This window comes from Sorex fumeus, unplaced genomic scaffold (genome assembly GCF_029834395.1).
Source record: "Sorex fumeus unplaced genomic scaffold, SorFum_2.1 ptg000015l, whole genome shotgun sequence".
NCBI classification, from domain to species: domain Eukaryota; kingdom Metazoa; phylum Chordata; class Mammalia; order Eulipotyphla; family Soricidae; genus Sorex; species Sorex fumeus.
The window spans coordinates 18,311,204-18,327,255 of NW_026606072.1; the positions used below are offsets into that span (position 1 = coordinate 18,311,204).

At 37.0% G+C, this 16,052-nt stretch overlaps 1 protein-coding gene across 2 annotated transcripts in view; it reads left to right on the plus strand.

The window, feature by feature from the left end:
* IL6ST (interleukin 6 cytokine family signal transducer) overlaps positions 1-14,164 on the plus strand; it is a 46,709-nt gene extending 32,545 nt beyond the window's left edge. For both annotated transcript variants that reach the window (XM_056112072.1, XM_056112073.1), the window contains 8 exons: positions 750-960; positions 1,994-2,176; positions 4,525-4,626; positions 4,715-4,861; positions 5,010-5,150; positions 6,500-6,596; positions 7,651-7,732; positions 8,967-14,164. In XM_056112072.1, the coding sequence (XP_055968047.1) occupies positions 750-960; positions 1,994-2,176; positions 4,525-4,626; positions 4,715-4,861; positions 5,010-5,150; positions 6,500-6,596; positions 7,651-7,732; positions 8,967-9,707 (1,704 nt within the window). In that variant the 3' untranslated portion in view covers positions 9,708-14,164. The remainder of the gene's footprint in view (positions 1-749; positions 961-1,993; positions 2,177-4,524; positions 4,627-4,714; positions 4,862-5,009; positions 5,151-6,499; positions 6,597-7,650; positions 7,733-8,966) is intronic.
* Positions 14,165-16,052: the final 1,888 nt, after the last annotated feature.

The window sequence follows — 16,052 nt, forward strand, 5'->3', positions numbered from 1 at the left end:
GAATTTTTTGTGAGTGCTTCATAGTAAATGAAAGGTTGAGCTAAGGAAATTGTTCAGTAGGAATGATAAACTTTTCCTTAAAAATGTATTGCTATAAAATATATTTAAATATACAAAATAGGGGCTGGAGCAATAGCACAGTGGGTAGGATGTTTGCCTTGCATGCAGCCAACCCAAGTTCGATTCCCAACATCCCATATGGTCCCCTGAGCACCGCTAGGAGTAATTCCTGAGTGCAGAGCCAGGAGTAACCTCTGTGCATTGCCAGGTGTGACCCAAAAAGCAATACATATATATATATATACAAAATAAAATATTAATGATCAAAAGTTGTATGCTGCACTAAGTAATCCTGCTTAGAAGACATCCTTCTTCCATACCATTAGAGACTTGCTTTCCTTTTCCCCATTCTTTTGTCTTAAAATCATTTTCTGAATTTGGAAAAGCAAAAAGTGGAACATTCCATAATTATGCATGGATGTTGAGTAAGTGGAGAGGAAATTGGAGAGAAAAATACTCAGCTTTGAAATAAATTAGGTGCACATAGTCACAGTGCAGAACTGTATATGAAGTGCACGCTAATAGTGAATTCATGCTTTTCACTCTATATGTAGTAGTAGTTGCTTTAATAATTAGTTGAAAATGAGGCCGTCAGTTCCTTTTAATGAAATATTTAGATATTAAGTATACTAACAGAATTTGTGAACTTCATTAACTGATTAGCATTGTATATAACTATTGTATTACAGACTTTGCCTCCTTTTGAAGCAAATGGAAACATCTTAGATTATGAAGTGACTCTCACAAGATGGAAGTCGCGTTCACAAAATTACACAGTTAATGACACCAAACTGAAAGTAAACCTCACGGATGATCGCTATATAGCCACTCTGACAGCAAGAAATCTGGTTGGCAGATCGGATGCATCTGTTTTAAGTATTCCTGCTTGTGACTTTCAAGGTTTGTACCTGTGAAATGGAGCCTGTCATATGGGTAGAATAGGACTCCCATAAAAAATCTAGGAAGTAGTCTCGGGTTGTTTCCTTAGTTTCAGAAAGGATGGCCATAGATTTAAAAGTTTCTTAAAAATAGTTTTATTTAGAAAATAGAGATGGGGGAGATTGAGGAGAGAAGGGGGAGAGATAGAGACAGAGAGAGAGCAAGAGAAGTTTTTAGTAGCTGAGTTTTTGTTGTTTTGTTTTAATATTATTTTTTTTAAACTTATTTAATCACCAGGAGAGCATAGATTTTTAAGTCAGTCGACAAATAATGTGTTCTACCATTAAGTGGCTCACTTAAACTTTGTAGTCACGGTCCGGTCACGGTCCTCCCATTGTTCATCGATTTGCTCAAGCGGGCCCAGTAACGTCTCCATCATGAGACTTGTTACTGTGTTTGGCATATCGAATATGTCATGGGTAGCTTGCCAGGCTCTGCCGAGATACTCTTGGTAGCTTGCCGGGCTCTCAGAGAGGGGCGGAGGAATCGAACTCGGGTTGGCCATGTTGGCCGCTTGTAAGGTAAACGCCCTACCGTTCTGCTATCACTCCAGCCCAAACTTTGTAGTAAGCAATTTAATTCATTTAAGTAGTTTCTGATTATCTTTATACCTGCTTTCTTAGACTATTTTGATGTTTGGGTGACTTTATATACTTATGGCTTAATGTAACTTTACATTACATTTAACTTAATGTAACTTAATGTAGCTTTACATGTAACTTTCAAAAAAAGAAAAAATGTAATTTAAAAAATATTTGAAGAATTTGGGGAAAGGAAGATTTTAAGCCTCAAAGTAAATTAACTACACAAAAGGAAAAAAAGAATTAACTATCCTAACATGTAAATTATAATGAAGTACTTTATACATAAGAATATATTAATGTACTATAGAAATTGATAGTTGTATCAGATGGTTATAGAGATAAACATAAAACAATATGGCAGGCTTTTAAATGTTCATTTATTGTATCAGTGTTTTAATTTTGTTTTTAAGCTACAAAACCTGTAATGGATCTTAAAGCATTTCCCAAAGATAACATGCTTTGGGTAGAATGGACTGCTCCAGATGAATCTGTAAACAAATATATAATTGAGTGGTGTGTGTTATCGGATAAATCACCCTGTATCACCGACTGGCAGCAAGAAGATGGTGCTATCCATCACACCTATTTAAGAGGTATGGCTAATTAGAAATAAGTATTTTTTTCTAATTATTTAGTCTCTTTCCTTTTCCATTTTCTGTTCTGCTTTATAGGTTTTGTGGTCTATTAAAAAGCTTCCAAGTTATCACACTTAACTTCACCAAACTATAGAGTGTACTTACTGACAAAAGAGGAGTTAAAACTTACCTCTTTCAGTTTTGTTTTGGTTGTCAAAGGAATGTTTACCAAGCTGTTAATTGAAAGAAATATATGGATTCAACTAATATGGATAACTTTGGTTGTCTTATCTCTGTAGTGATTTGTAGTCATTGAGTGGGCTGGAGCGATAGCACAGCAGGTAGGGTGTTTGCCTTGCAAGTGGTCAACATGACTAACCTGAGTTTGATTCCTCCGCCCCTCTTGGAGAGCCTGACAAGCTACCGAGAGTATCTCGCCCTCACAGCAAAACCTGACAAGCTACCCGTGACATATTCAATATGCCAAACACAATAACAATAAAGTCTCACATTGGAGATGTTACTGAGCCCGCTCGAGCAAATCGATGAACAACGGAAGAACGGGAGGACAGTGACAGTGACTTCATTGAGAAAATACAAGCATCTGGCTAATTTGTGAGCTTGTTAGCTGTTGAATAGGTGAAGCAGAATGAAAACTCGGAAATTCTTATGCCTCTTAACTGGAAATATCAATAAAAAGTATGTGACACCATAAAGCTCTAAGCAATCTTGGTGTGCATTTTAAAGTTTATTACATGATTTTAAAGATCATATGACAGTTTTTAAGAGGAAACAAAATATTTGGCTTGTATATATTTTGCATTAAAGATAGCCAGTAGAATTCATCTTTGCATAATCAGAAAAATGTAAGCAATAGGATATATAGTTTGAGCTTTGTTCAAAAAACAGGGTGTTTGGTCTTCAGTAGCAGACTATAGAAAGTATAATCTTTTTTTGTTGTTTTTTTTTGTTTTGTTTTGTTTTTTGGGTCACACCTGGCGATGCTCAGGGATTACTCCTGGCTCTGCACTCAGGAATCACTCCTAGTGGTGCTCAGGGGCCCATTTGGGATGCTGGGAATCGAATCCGGGTTGGCCACGTGCAAGACAAACACCCTACCCGCCTCTGTGCTATCACTCCAGCCCCTAGAAAGTATAATCTTAATAAACTTGGTTATCTAATGTATTGGTCTTATCAAATTAAAAGCATTGTAGAGCTACAGAGGAGACAAATTGGTAATAACTAAGGGAAAGGTAAAGTCCCTCCCGTTGATCATCGATTTGCCTGAGCGGGCCCAGTAACGTCTCCATTGGAGACTTTGTTGTTACTGTGTCTGGCATATCGAATACTCTCGGTAGCTTGCCGGGCTCTCCGAGAGGGGCGGAGGAATCGAACTCGGGTCGGCCATGTTGGCCGCTTGTAAGGTGAACGCCCCACCGCTGTGCTATTGCTCCAGCCCATTGATAATAACTGGACATTGGTAATAACTGTCATTAGTAATAACTGGACGATAGAAACTCTAAGTAATATAGGGTCTGGTAGCACTGGTAGCACTGTCCTCCCCTTGTTCATCGATTTGCTAGAGCAGGCCCAGTAACGTCTGTATTGTGAGACTTCTTGTTACTGTATCTGTCATATCGAATACGTCACCGGTAGCTTGCCAGGCTTTGCCGCGAGGGCAAGATACTCTTGGTAGCTTGCTGGGCTCTCTGAGAGGGGCGAAGGAATAGAACCCGGGTCAGCCAAGCCGGCCGCATGCAAGGCAAATGCCCTACCACTGTGCTATTGCCCCAGCCCAGAGGGCCTAGAGGCCTTCATTTTGGGCAGGTACCATCATTAGCCCAGTAGCCTGTCAGTACATAATATAGCATAATATAGAAATTCTCTTAGAATATTGAGTCACCAAGAAAATATAAAATTATTTAAGAAGGCTAGGGATATGTAACTTTTTAATCATGGTGAAGGTAGTGTAAGTTCTTATTAAAGACAAAACTTCAGTGTAATAAACCCCTTATTTCCTAATGCAGACAGATACAGTGCCATGTAAAGAATGTGACCACGGCATGCTAATGAAATAGGTTAATTTGGAGAGATAATAAATACTCAAGATTATTTTTTCTTTTAAAATTGGGTCACTTTCTGGGGGAAATAACTCAAATTCTTTTTTAATCCACTGTATTAGCAATACTTTCATAAATACTGTTAATCATCAATGTAGTGTATAAATGGTAATGTTTACTTACAAGTTCATTATAATGGAGTTTGAAGAAAAAACTTGAATAGTCATAAAATTATAAAGATAAATGATGAAATTAATTTGAATTTTTTGCTTATAGTGGAAAATTATTTATCTGTATTTTATTTAGGGAAGCTAGAGGAGAGCAAATGCTACTTGATAACAGTTACTCCAGTATATGCTGCTGGACCAGGAAGCCCCGAGTCTATAAAGGCATACCTTAAACAAGCTCGTAAGTCTAAAGACATATAAAGATGACTCATTATGTCCAGATCATCTGGAATTATTACTAATTAACAAATACCTTTATTCCATTTCAGCACCTTCTAAAGGACCTACTGTTCGGACCAAAAAAGTGGGGAAAAATGAAGCTGTCTTAGAATGGGACCAACTTCCTGTTGATGTTCAGAATGGATTTATCCGAAATTATACTATCTTTTATAGAACCGTCATTGGAAATGAAACTGGTATTAAAACTTTGCTATTAAAAATTAGCCGTTTTCTGAAGCTTGTAATACTTTTACACTGTCAAGTTAGGCCTAATAAAGCAAAAACATTGGGAGATGAATAAAACACTCTCATTGATTTTTTTTTTCGCCCCCCCACCCCAACTAGCTGTGAATGTAGATTCATCCCACACAGAATACACACTGTCATCTTTGACTAGTGACACTTTGTACATGGTACGAATGGCAGCGTATACTGACGAAGGTGGAAAGGATGGTCCAGAATTCACTTTTACTACACCCAAGTTCGGTAAGAAAAATTGATGCTTCATCCTTTTTTTTTTTTTCTTTAAAATTTAATCAGACTGAAAGTGAAATTAATGAATATGCTAAAACTTTGTTAAAAGTGTACCTTTAGATTCATAGGAATAAACTTCATAAATTATTATTCTTGTGTTTAATTTTTGTTCTTTCTTTAAACTGTAGAAAATATTGTCGCTGAGCTGTTTCTGAGTTATTTTACCTACATTGTAAAAAGAATTTGTATCTTTTTAAATGGGCTCTTTTTTCACTAGTAAAACTTGAATCTTTTCTTTCCCTCTCTTGCTCCTCCTTTGTTAAGCTGGAAGTATAATCTCAACATATTTGTATCTTGGGGCTGGAGCAATAGTACAGCAGACCCAGGTTTAAAACCCGGCACCCAGTCTGGTCCCCCAAGCACTACCAGTGATCCCTGAGCACAGAATGAGGAGTATGCCCTGAGCATCGTCGGGTTTGGCTCCCAGACAAGCCAGAAAGTCCATTATAGGGCCTGAGACAGCACTCATCAGGGTGGACTGGAGTACATTTTGTGTGCCAGAGGTCTGGGTTGTCTCTCGCACATCATGGTCCCATGAGTTTCTCTTGGAACAGCTACTGAGCACAGAACCCGTAATAGCCCCTGAGCACCACTGGGTATAACTCTACAATAAAAAATTTTTAGTTCATTATAAATTGTCCCAATTATTGATCCATATAATTGATAAACCCTCTTTTAAAGGCAGATATTATTATAATATCTTAAGCTTACTAGATAATATTCCTGTTTCTCTCTTTGTGTCTATTGATTCTTCTAAAATTGATTTTATATAGTCTCTTTGAAAATAATAAAACTATTAAAAATATTGTCTGAGGTTTTCATTTTTATTCTTTCTAGAAAGTTAAATTTGTAGTTTAATTATTAATACTGCTTTATAGCTTTTCCAGTTCTACCCATTCTATTGTTCTGATATTTCTCTATGGCATGATAATAAGAATTCAAAGATAAGCTTTTGCTATTATTCAGCTGAGTGAGGATAATATAATACAATAATAAATATAATAAATGTTTATACTTGAAAGCTGTGTTAGTAAATAGATTGTATATCTAATAAATTAAACTAACCAGTTTTTTCCTCAGTCCAACATGTACTTATGTAATGCTTACTGTGTAGCCAGATATATTGTAAGGCACTAAGTGGTTTACTGATGAGGCAGGAAAGAGGGGAATCTTTCAGTTTGAAATGACTGCAAAAAATCTTTCAGCATTTCAGTAGTAATCTGACTGGAAAATTACATTATAACATTTTAGTGTGTGTATGAGCAATTATTTTCCAACTTATCCCTTCTGTTTTATTTTAGCTCAAGGAGAAATTGAAGCCATCGTTGTACCTGTTTGCTTAGCATTCTTATTAGTAACCCTTTTGGGAGTATTATTCTGTTTTAATAAGCGAGATCTGTAAGTATTCATTCATGCTTTTACATTTTCCCCATTTTTTGTTTGAGTTATTTTTTTAACTCTCAGAGAAACTGCTGTTTTTCAAAGTGGCTGTGCCAGTTGTTTTCCCAGCCCGCAATGTGAGAATTCCAAATATTCCACATTACCAATACTTGATAATGTCAGAATTTTAAACTTTAGCCATTCTTTGTTATGGCTGGCTAGTGATCTTTGTGGATTCAATTTTTGTCTCCCAGAAAACTAGTATTGTATCTTTTCATCTGCCACTTAGAGATATTTTCTTTATAATGTATCCAAATCCTTTGCCCATTTTGAAATTGAGTTACCTTGTTAATCTTACTAATATTGCACTTATAAGTTCTTTGTATGAATTATTTGGGTTACAAAACTTTCATCAGATACATGTTTTATCATTTTAGTTGATGGCTTTTTGGAATTTTTAATTGTGACGTTAGCAAAGAAAAATGTTTGTGACATTCATTTTATTCATTTGTGTATAATATTGTTGAGAGGGTCATACCCACCTAGAGCCTGGTGTCACACCTAGCAGTGCTAGAGTAACATGCAGTGTCTGATCCCAGGGCCTCAAACTTGTGCAAAGAATCTACTCCACCCATATTCTTATGGATATTCCTACAGAGGAAGTTAGGTTGATAGGATCTTACTTTGCCATAAGCAGAAACTTCATTCTCACTTTTATTTTTACGTTCAAACTCTAATTTTGGGCTCGGGACTTTATTGAGGTAAGTATACTTAACTAGGTCTTTTATAACAAAGATATTCTGAATAACTTATGTGTTTTCATTTGGTAACTATAGTGAAATTTTAACTGATTATCTAGATATTTTTGGATATCAAAAAATCAGTACTTCAATTTGGATAGGTGTTTCATGACTTGGCTAAGATGTGACTTATTGCAGGTGTGATTTGATTTCAGAGGAACTTTTAGACAGTTTTCTATTGGCTGCAAGAAAAATAATGTGTATTGACTAGAAGTAAGGACTAGTGTTTATTACATGTGGTTCTACATGTGCCATATTTCTTCTCTCTCCAGAATTAAAAAACACATCTGGCCTAACGTTCCAGATCCTTCAAAGAGCCATATTGCCCAGTGGTCACCTCACACACCTCCAAGGGTAAGATAAAATGCACTATATAAGAATTTATATTAGTAAATTTAATACACAGGAATATTTGGGTATGATTGTAGAGGTCAACCAAGAGACATAAGCTGAATTATAAAAAGCAAATGAAGATAAGAAGAGTACAAGATTTCTAATCAAAGTTTAAAATACACATTTAGGATTTGATTATAACATAATTGTTCTGATAGTTTCCATTCTATTCAGTAAATAGCTAAAATATATTATTGAACTTGTTACTGGGCCCGCTCAAGCAAATCGATGAACAACGGGAGGGCCTTTACCTTTTTACCTTTTAAAATGTGATGATTGTTGTGAGGCAAGCATTTTGGATTAAATATTCAAATGTAGGAATCATTTTAACACTGATGAATTGATTACTAGAAACCCATACTGTTCTTTGGATTCCTTAAATTAGAGAAAATTATATTTATTGCCATCTAAAAATCCTTTTTGCTTCATATTGGCAGAATAGGCTGTGTGCAACCTTAACCCTTTTGAGTTTTAATTCTATTTGTGGGGGGCCTCTCAGAGGGTACTCAGATCCTCTACTGGTTTTTCTCAGCCATCTGGACTGGCCATTCAGTGAGGGCCCAAGGATGTGACACGTCCAGCCCAGAGTGCTGGGAATTAATAGATTCACTTTTTTGCTGCTTAGGGGCCTCCAGGGCCACAGCTGATGATAATTCATGGGCCTCCAGGACTGTACTGAGTGACACTCAAGGAAATGTGTGGTACCAGGATCAAACCTGGGTTGGAAGCATGTGAGACATGTGCCTTAACCACTGTACTGTCTCTCTGGCAACCTTTAATATTTTGGTTTTACTACTAAATAATCCTATCATAGTCTAGACATAAAGTGATACGGGTGCTCAGGGGTTACTCCCAGTAGTGCTCAGAGGACCATGCAGGGCTGGGAATTGAACTCAGACCTGCATTAAAAGCATCCCGTCAAGCTAACTCTGGCCGTAAGTTGATAATAGTAAATTTGATTTAAAATTCTGAAATAAATGTCATTCTTATTTCTTTGGAAACATTTCTTTATATCTATGATACAGGTAATTGTCAGTAATATAGATAAAGTTAGAGAAAGTATCTCTGAACATCAAAAGTTACTAAGAAGTTTCAGATATGCATCCATTCTGTGGTTTTAATACTGCTTTAGAAATACATTTGTTCCTAAGTGAATATAAACTGTAGTGTAATGATCCGTTTTCTCTCTTTCTAGCATAATTTTAATCCAAAAGATCAAATGTATTCAGATGGCAATTTCACGGATGTTAGTGTTGTGGAAATAGAACCAAATGACAAAAAGCCTTTCCCAGAAGATCTGAAATCATTGGACCTGTTCAAAAAGGAAAAAAATAGTACCGAGGGACATAGCAGTGGAATCGGAGGGTCTTCATGCATGTCATCTTCTAGGCCAAGCATTTCCAGCAGTGATGAAAATGAATCTGCACAAAATACTTCTAGCACCGTCCAGTATTCCACTGTGGTGCATAGTGGTTACAGACACCAGGTCCCATCTGTTCAAGTCTTCTCAAGATCTGAGTCCACCCAGCCCTTGCTGGATTCTGAGGAACGCCCAGAAGATTTGCAGTTAGTAGATAATGCTGACAGTGGTGATGGCATTTTGCCTCGACAGCAGTATTTCAAACAGAACTGCACTCAACATGAAACCAGCCCAGATAGTTCACATTTTGAAAGGTCAAAACAAGCTCCTTTAGTCAACGAGGAAGATTTTGTTAGACTCAAACAACAGCAGATTTCAGATCATATTTCACAGTCTTATGGATCTGGGCAGATGAAAATGTTTCTGGAAGTTTCTGCAGCAGACGCCTTTGGTCCAGCTACTGAGGGGCAAGTAGTGAATTTTGAAACAGTTGGGATGGAGGCTGCAGTTGATGATGGAATGCCGAAAAGTTACTTACCACAGACTGTCAGAAGAGGTGGCTACATGCCTCAGTGAAAGACTATCTCCTGTTACAACTTCTGGATTACCTGTTAACTGAAGCTAAAAACATTTTATCTGGAATTTCAGATAAAAGAATCTTCACTAATTGAAGATGATCATTTTGCCCTTAAGGACAAAAATGTACTGAACCTTCCCGTGGGCTATTTCCATTCCAGGTGATCCAGAGTCTACTTTAAGCACTACACAAACTGACTTCATCCTCTGAAGAGCTGAATGACTTTGTGCTGTTCAGGATGTTTGCACTGAAGTAAAACAGAAAGCTTGTGTAAAATGTATAAAGTAAAACTTACCTGAAAAATAGAGGGTATTTAAGTAATCAGCAGTGATTAAACGTGGTGGGCACAGCTGACTTTCATGAGAATAGTCATCAAGTAAAGCAGTTTAGGGAGAGTTCATATTAAAAAAAAAAAAAGTAGAAGAACAAGGTCTACACCCTCTGCCTCAGCTGACAACAGGGGTCCAGAAGACATCACTGTGAGCCCAGCCTTTGTTGTCTTAACTCTTATGTAGTCCTATCAACATAGAATACTTGCTATTTTCCATTGGTAATAATGCTACCAGATACTAGAGAAAAGGAATTCTGGAACTTAATTGACCAGATTAAAAATATGCATCTTTTGTATATCACATAATTACCAATCTCACTGGATTTTGAAAATTTGCTTTCTCTCTTTATTGACAACCTTTTTTTAAGTTCTGTTTCACACTCGGCAGGAGTCAGGTATGAACGCCACAAATAGTCACCGGTATTTCAGAAGTTGTTTGCCGTTATGAAGGCCATTATAAAATAACATTTTCAATATATCATATGTGAACATTATTGACTTTCCTTGTTACTACTTCACAGTATTCAATAGATGAAGCACTTTATACAATATTCCTTTAGCATAAAGTTTCCCGGTTCTCACTCCCTAGTGCTAGGGATTAAACCCAGGGCCTCAACAAACAAGGCAAGTGCTCTACCCATTATTTGTTTGTTCATTGTTTTTTGTTACTGTGGTGCCAGGGATCAAAGGACCTTATACATGCAGGCAAGTGCTCTGCTCTTGAAATACATCCCTGACCGCCATCCCCAGTTTTTTAAATATGCTTTGTTTTTGTTTTTCAATAAGCCAACATTGAAATTTCCACTTTTTTCTAATGCATGTTTGCAAGAAGCTAAGTTAGAAGATTTGGGCTATATTCAACAAAACAAACACATCCTCAAAAATGTAAATATTGATCTTAATAAGTGTGACAGCAAATACCCTCATTGTAGAGACACTTATTGGAAAAAGTATTTGAATAGCTACCAGTTCTGCATTAGGTGGACCTTAGTTTTACCTGGTGACTTAGGAACCTCATTCCACGTGTTCTGTTCTTGACTGAAGAAATGAGCTGGGCCTCCAGTTTACTGCTGAAGACACTTTACATTTATGTTATCCCCTTAACTACCACGTTTGATGTGGAAGCAGGGGCTAAAGATAAAAGCTAAGGAAGGAAAAAATAGTTGTAAAACATTAGTGGTTGACGACTACTGCCCAGTGAACTAGGAAAAAAATTGATTTTGTTTTTTTGCCTATTTGGATTACTAAGCTATATATGTCATATGTGCTTTCCGTATTTGGAAAACTAAGCTCAAAGTAATTTGTAGAGGTTCTTGAAGGGTTTTTTTTTTAAGTTGGTGTACATTTGCAGTTGAAGTAGAATGTTCACATTTGACTGTTGTACTTTTGTCCTTTGCTTTCTTCTATTTACATAATGTCTACTACTCACAGTTCTTTCACCTAGATGGTCTTTTTTTGTGAAACTAGCAGATGCCTTATTCTGATGTAACCAGTTCACTTTAGGCAGAATAAACATGAGATTGGTAAAATGACAGAATTAGATGAGAAAAATTAGGCAACAGAAGTCAAATAGGGGCAGACCCCCAACCTCACACTACAGGATAAAGCTTTAATTGTTCAACATGTGCTAATCCAGATCAGGATGAGATTTTCTTGTTAAATCTTTATCAATAAATTTATATTTATTAATTTTCTGTTTCTTACTAAGTGGTCCTATTTAGCCTTCTTTGTAACAATGTTGTGAAGAGCATTCTAGTGTGAAGTTTGTAAACTGTGGGGAAGGAATTATAAAATGTGAATTTATGATCTAAGGAAAGAGATTCATTTTTATTCTTTTTTTAATTTTTTTGGGGGGGTCTACATCTGGCAGTGCTCAGGGGCTACTCCCAGCTCTGTGCTCAGGGGTCACTCCTGGCAGAGCTCAGGGGATCATGTGGTGCTGGGAATCTAACTACAGCTCCAGCATACAAGCTCAGCCTTATTAAGCCATCTCTGACCCCAGGAGTTTCATTTTCTAAAAGGACATCATGCAAGCAAATTTCTATCTTGTAACTTGTATAGGTGTTTCAGTGTCCACCATTGGACTTTGATTGTCCTCAATGTTCAGTGTCCACCAGCACTTTAAATATACTAAATGGATATAGTCACTAGTTACTGTACAAACCTCCATTCAGGAAATACACATGCCCGAGAGAGAAGGAATTATGAAACTTGTTTTAAGTACAGAATTACTTTCTTAAAGCATATTGATGTTATGATGCATGCTAGTTTTCCTTTAGGCAGGCAGAGAAACAAACTTGGTTTTTGTTTATGTGAAATTTTACAAATTAATGGATTTATTACCCATTGAGTTACTAGTATCCCAAAATTTTAAATTCTGAAACATCAAAAAACAGCCTTTTTATATACAAAACTAATTTGATTCCTTATATAGCTGCCTTTGAATTTAACAAGCATGTTACATTTATTGCTATTATAATTGACTATTAGTTGCTGGTGGTTTTGGTTTCCTACCCTCATAATGCTGGATAACTATTGGAAAATCTTATCAACCATCAAACTCACAGAAAGAGAAATTGAATCCTTTTTAGCATGGATCAGAGGGCTGTCAATCTCCCCCTCACCATTTTAGTATAGTGACGGGAGGTGAGAAAGCAAAAATATTCTGAGTTCTTATTCTTCTCTAATTTGTTCATTGAATATAAATCTTGTTCCTGAGATTTTAAAGCAGCCATTCCATAATCTAACATACTGTGAAGTTAAAAGTGGCATATACTTTTAAAACATTAAAGCTCATATTTAAAGCAAAATCAAAATTTAAAGATATCTTTTCTCCCAATACCATTACAATCCTGACATAAATAGAGAAGTAGACTATAGAATTCCCTAAAATTTTTGCTAATTGACATACATTGACAAGTTGGTCAAGTGGGAGATATATTAGAGTCCACATCTCACTCCTCTAATTTTAAGAACAAATTTCTAAATCCTATACTCCATTTCAGATCATTTTTATTAGGAATGGGTAAGATATAAAACTGCTACATTAGGTTAAACTTTTAAAGATTTATGGAATAACTCTGGGTTGTATAGGTTGTATTAGGTTCTGTTTCCCAGGTAAGATAAAGATTTGTGGTTTTTTTTTTTTTGCACTTATGTATAATTTAAGAAACTCTGGTGCCATAAAATGGCAAAATATGTAGAATTAGTGTAAAACTGAGTTTGACATAGATGCCGAGGAGATTTCAACTGTAGCAAACTTACAGTCTAATCCTTTTTTAGACTGTTTCTGACAGCAGTTTCTTTTCAGACTATTTGTAAATAGAATTCAGATGTAAGTCAGAACAAGTTTCCAAAGCCAGTGTAATATTCTGAGATTAATCTATTTTTTGAGGATATTGCTAAGAGTATGTGCATTTAGCATGATATTCTAGTATACATTGTACGTTAAAATTTTTTTAAAGGCAGCTCAGGGTGAGCTCTTCTATTACCTATTTGCTGCAAAATTTTAAAGGGCTTTTTGTAGTCAGTTCCTTCACACTGATTAACTTCATTACCCTGTCGATTCTTTAAAGTTGCTAGATCAAAATGACAATGCAGTTGAGGAAGGTCAATGGTGATAGATGTTCTAGATCTTTTATCCTTTAACACAATCTGTGTCTGAATGATAACTACATTTTTCTAATGCTATTACGTGAATTCCATAATGTGAGTGTTGGAATAAAGGGATATTTTAATGGTAGATATTTGAAAATTCTTTAGTCTTAATGTGTATCAGTTTTGAATAATATACTCTAAAAGTAAGTGTGCAATTTGCTTGTATTATAGTGTAGTAATTAGCACTATGTATGTTTCCCATTCATATCGTAGCTATGTCCCATTTACTTCTATGTGCAATTCTTTCAAGTTCCCTTGCTATACTTACTGCTCACCTAGTCTAACTTTATAAGAAGGCTTGTCTAGAGTACTGTTGTATTTTTACATTTACAGTGAATTGCATGTACTCATTGTAACCACAGATACTGTTTTTACATTTTTATGTTGACAGAACTCGATAAATTTTCTCATATATCAGTTTTAATTCTTTAATTTTACTGAATAAACTTTTGTTCACATTTGTGTGTGTGATAACATTTGATGTCATTTTAAAAATTGAAGGCTAGATAACATGGTTATAATAGTGTTAACATTTATAGTTTTGAGCGATAGCACAGCGGTAGGGCATTTGCCTTGCACACGGGTGGCTCAGCCAACCTGGGTTCGATTCCTCTGCCCTTCTCAGAGAGCCCAGGCAAGCTACCAAGAGTATCTTGCCCTCATGGCAAAGCCTGGCAAGCCACCTGTTACATATTCGATATGCCAAACACAGTAACAACTGTCATTGTCACTGCCCTCCTGTTGTTCATCGATTTGCTTGAGCTGCCCAGTAACATTGTGAGAATTGTTACTGTGTTTGGCATATCGAGTACGTCACGGAAAGCTTGCCAGGCTTTGCTGTGTGGGCGAGATACTCTCGGTACAACAAGTCTCACAATGGAGACATCACTGGGCCCACTCGAGCAAATTGATGAACAACGGGAGGACAGTGCTACAGTGCTACAGTACAAAATTACTGCACCTTAACCATCACCAAAGTGCCCAAGACAACTCCACCACTAGTTCACCCCATACTTCCTGCCAACCCTAACCCTACTGCTTGGTAATCTTAATGTTTTGTAATGCAAGGCCAAGGGTTGCTCATCATTCAGTTCTGTCTATTCTTTTGTTCTTTCTACCACAGATGAGTGAAATCACCTGGAACTCTTCTTCTCTCTCTGGTTTATTTCACTTAATGTGATGCCCTTCTGGATTTATCCAAATTGTTTCAAACTGCAATATTTCATATTTTCAGACTCAGACAGTACAGCTGAGAAGACATTTGCCTGCTCACCTGAATTTGCTCTCCAGCATCTCATTTGGTGCCTCAAACACAGACAGGAGTCAGACCTGAGCACCACTGATGTGACCCCAAAACAATAAGTCATCTTTTTATAGCAACATATTCTTTTCTGTATATATTGCCACAACTTCCTTGTCTATTCATCTGTTCCTAAACATTCAGGTCATTTCCGTATCCTGCCTATTGTTCTTAGCACTGCAGTGGACATAGACATGCTTATATCTTTTTAAATTGTTTTTGTGTCCGAGGGCTAGATGCCAAGAAATGGAATTGCTTAGTCATATGAAAGCTCTATTTTTTGGGAAGTCTCCACTTTTCCACAGTGACTGAACCAGAGGGCATTTCCTTGGTGGCTTTTTAAATAGTTGCCTAGGGCCAGAGAGATGGTTTGACAGGCTGTGAACCACCAGGAGAGAGACCTACACACAGAACCAGGAGTAGCCTCGAACCGTCACTGGATGTGACTCCCAAACAAAACAAAACGTAGTAACTGGTACACAGCGCAGGAAGGGCAAGACAGCTTGATTGCATGTGTAAGTTTTCCTTCACTCTGACCTGCTGGCTGGGTGCTCACACCATTCGAGTCTCCATTCTTTAATGATTTTGTGAAAGTGTCGCTGCGGCAGTCTCCCTCCCAGCTTGTCCTTCACAGCAACATTTCTAACCGAGTTGATCTCCTCCCTGGCTTCCCACTATCATCTCTCTCTCAGTCTTTCCGCTCCCTAGTTGCTCACATCAATCACCCCAACTCAGCCCTGCACCCAGAGCAATGAAAGTTTCAGAATCTGATTAGCCTAAGCAGCAGCTGCTCCAGTGGCTGCCTCCCAGCCTCTGGGAATAGTGTGGTCACTGATTCCTCACCCCAACTCAGCTACTTCTGGTGGCCTCCAGCAATACAAATTCCCCGACCAACTCATTTAAGCAGAGAATGATATCCACCTTCTAAATCTGTGGCTTTGTAAGATCACTTGGTTCCAAGATCATGCTTTTGAAATGGATGGTCCTGGAAAAGAACATGTAAGTAAAACAGGCCCTCAAAGGCCCCGAGATACCGGCCATAGAAAACATTATTCT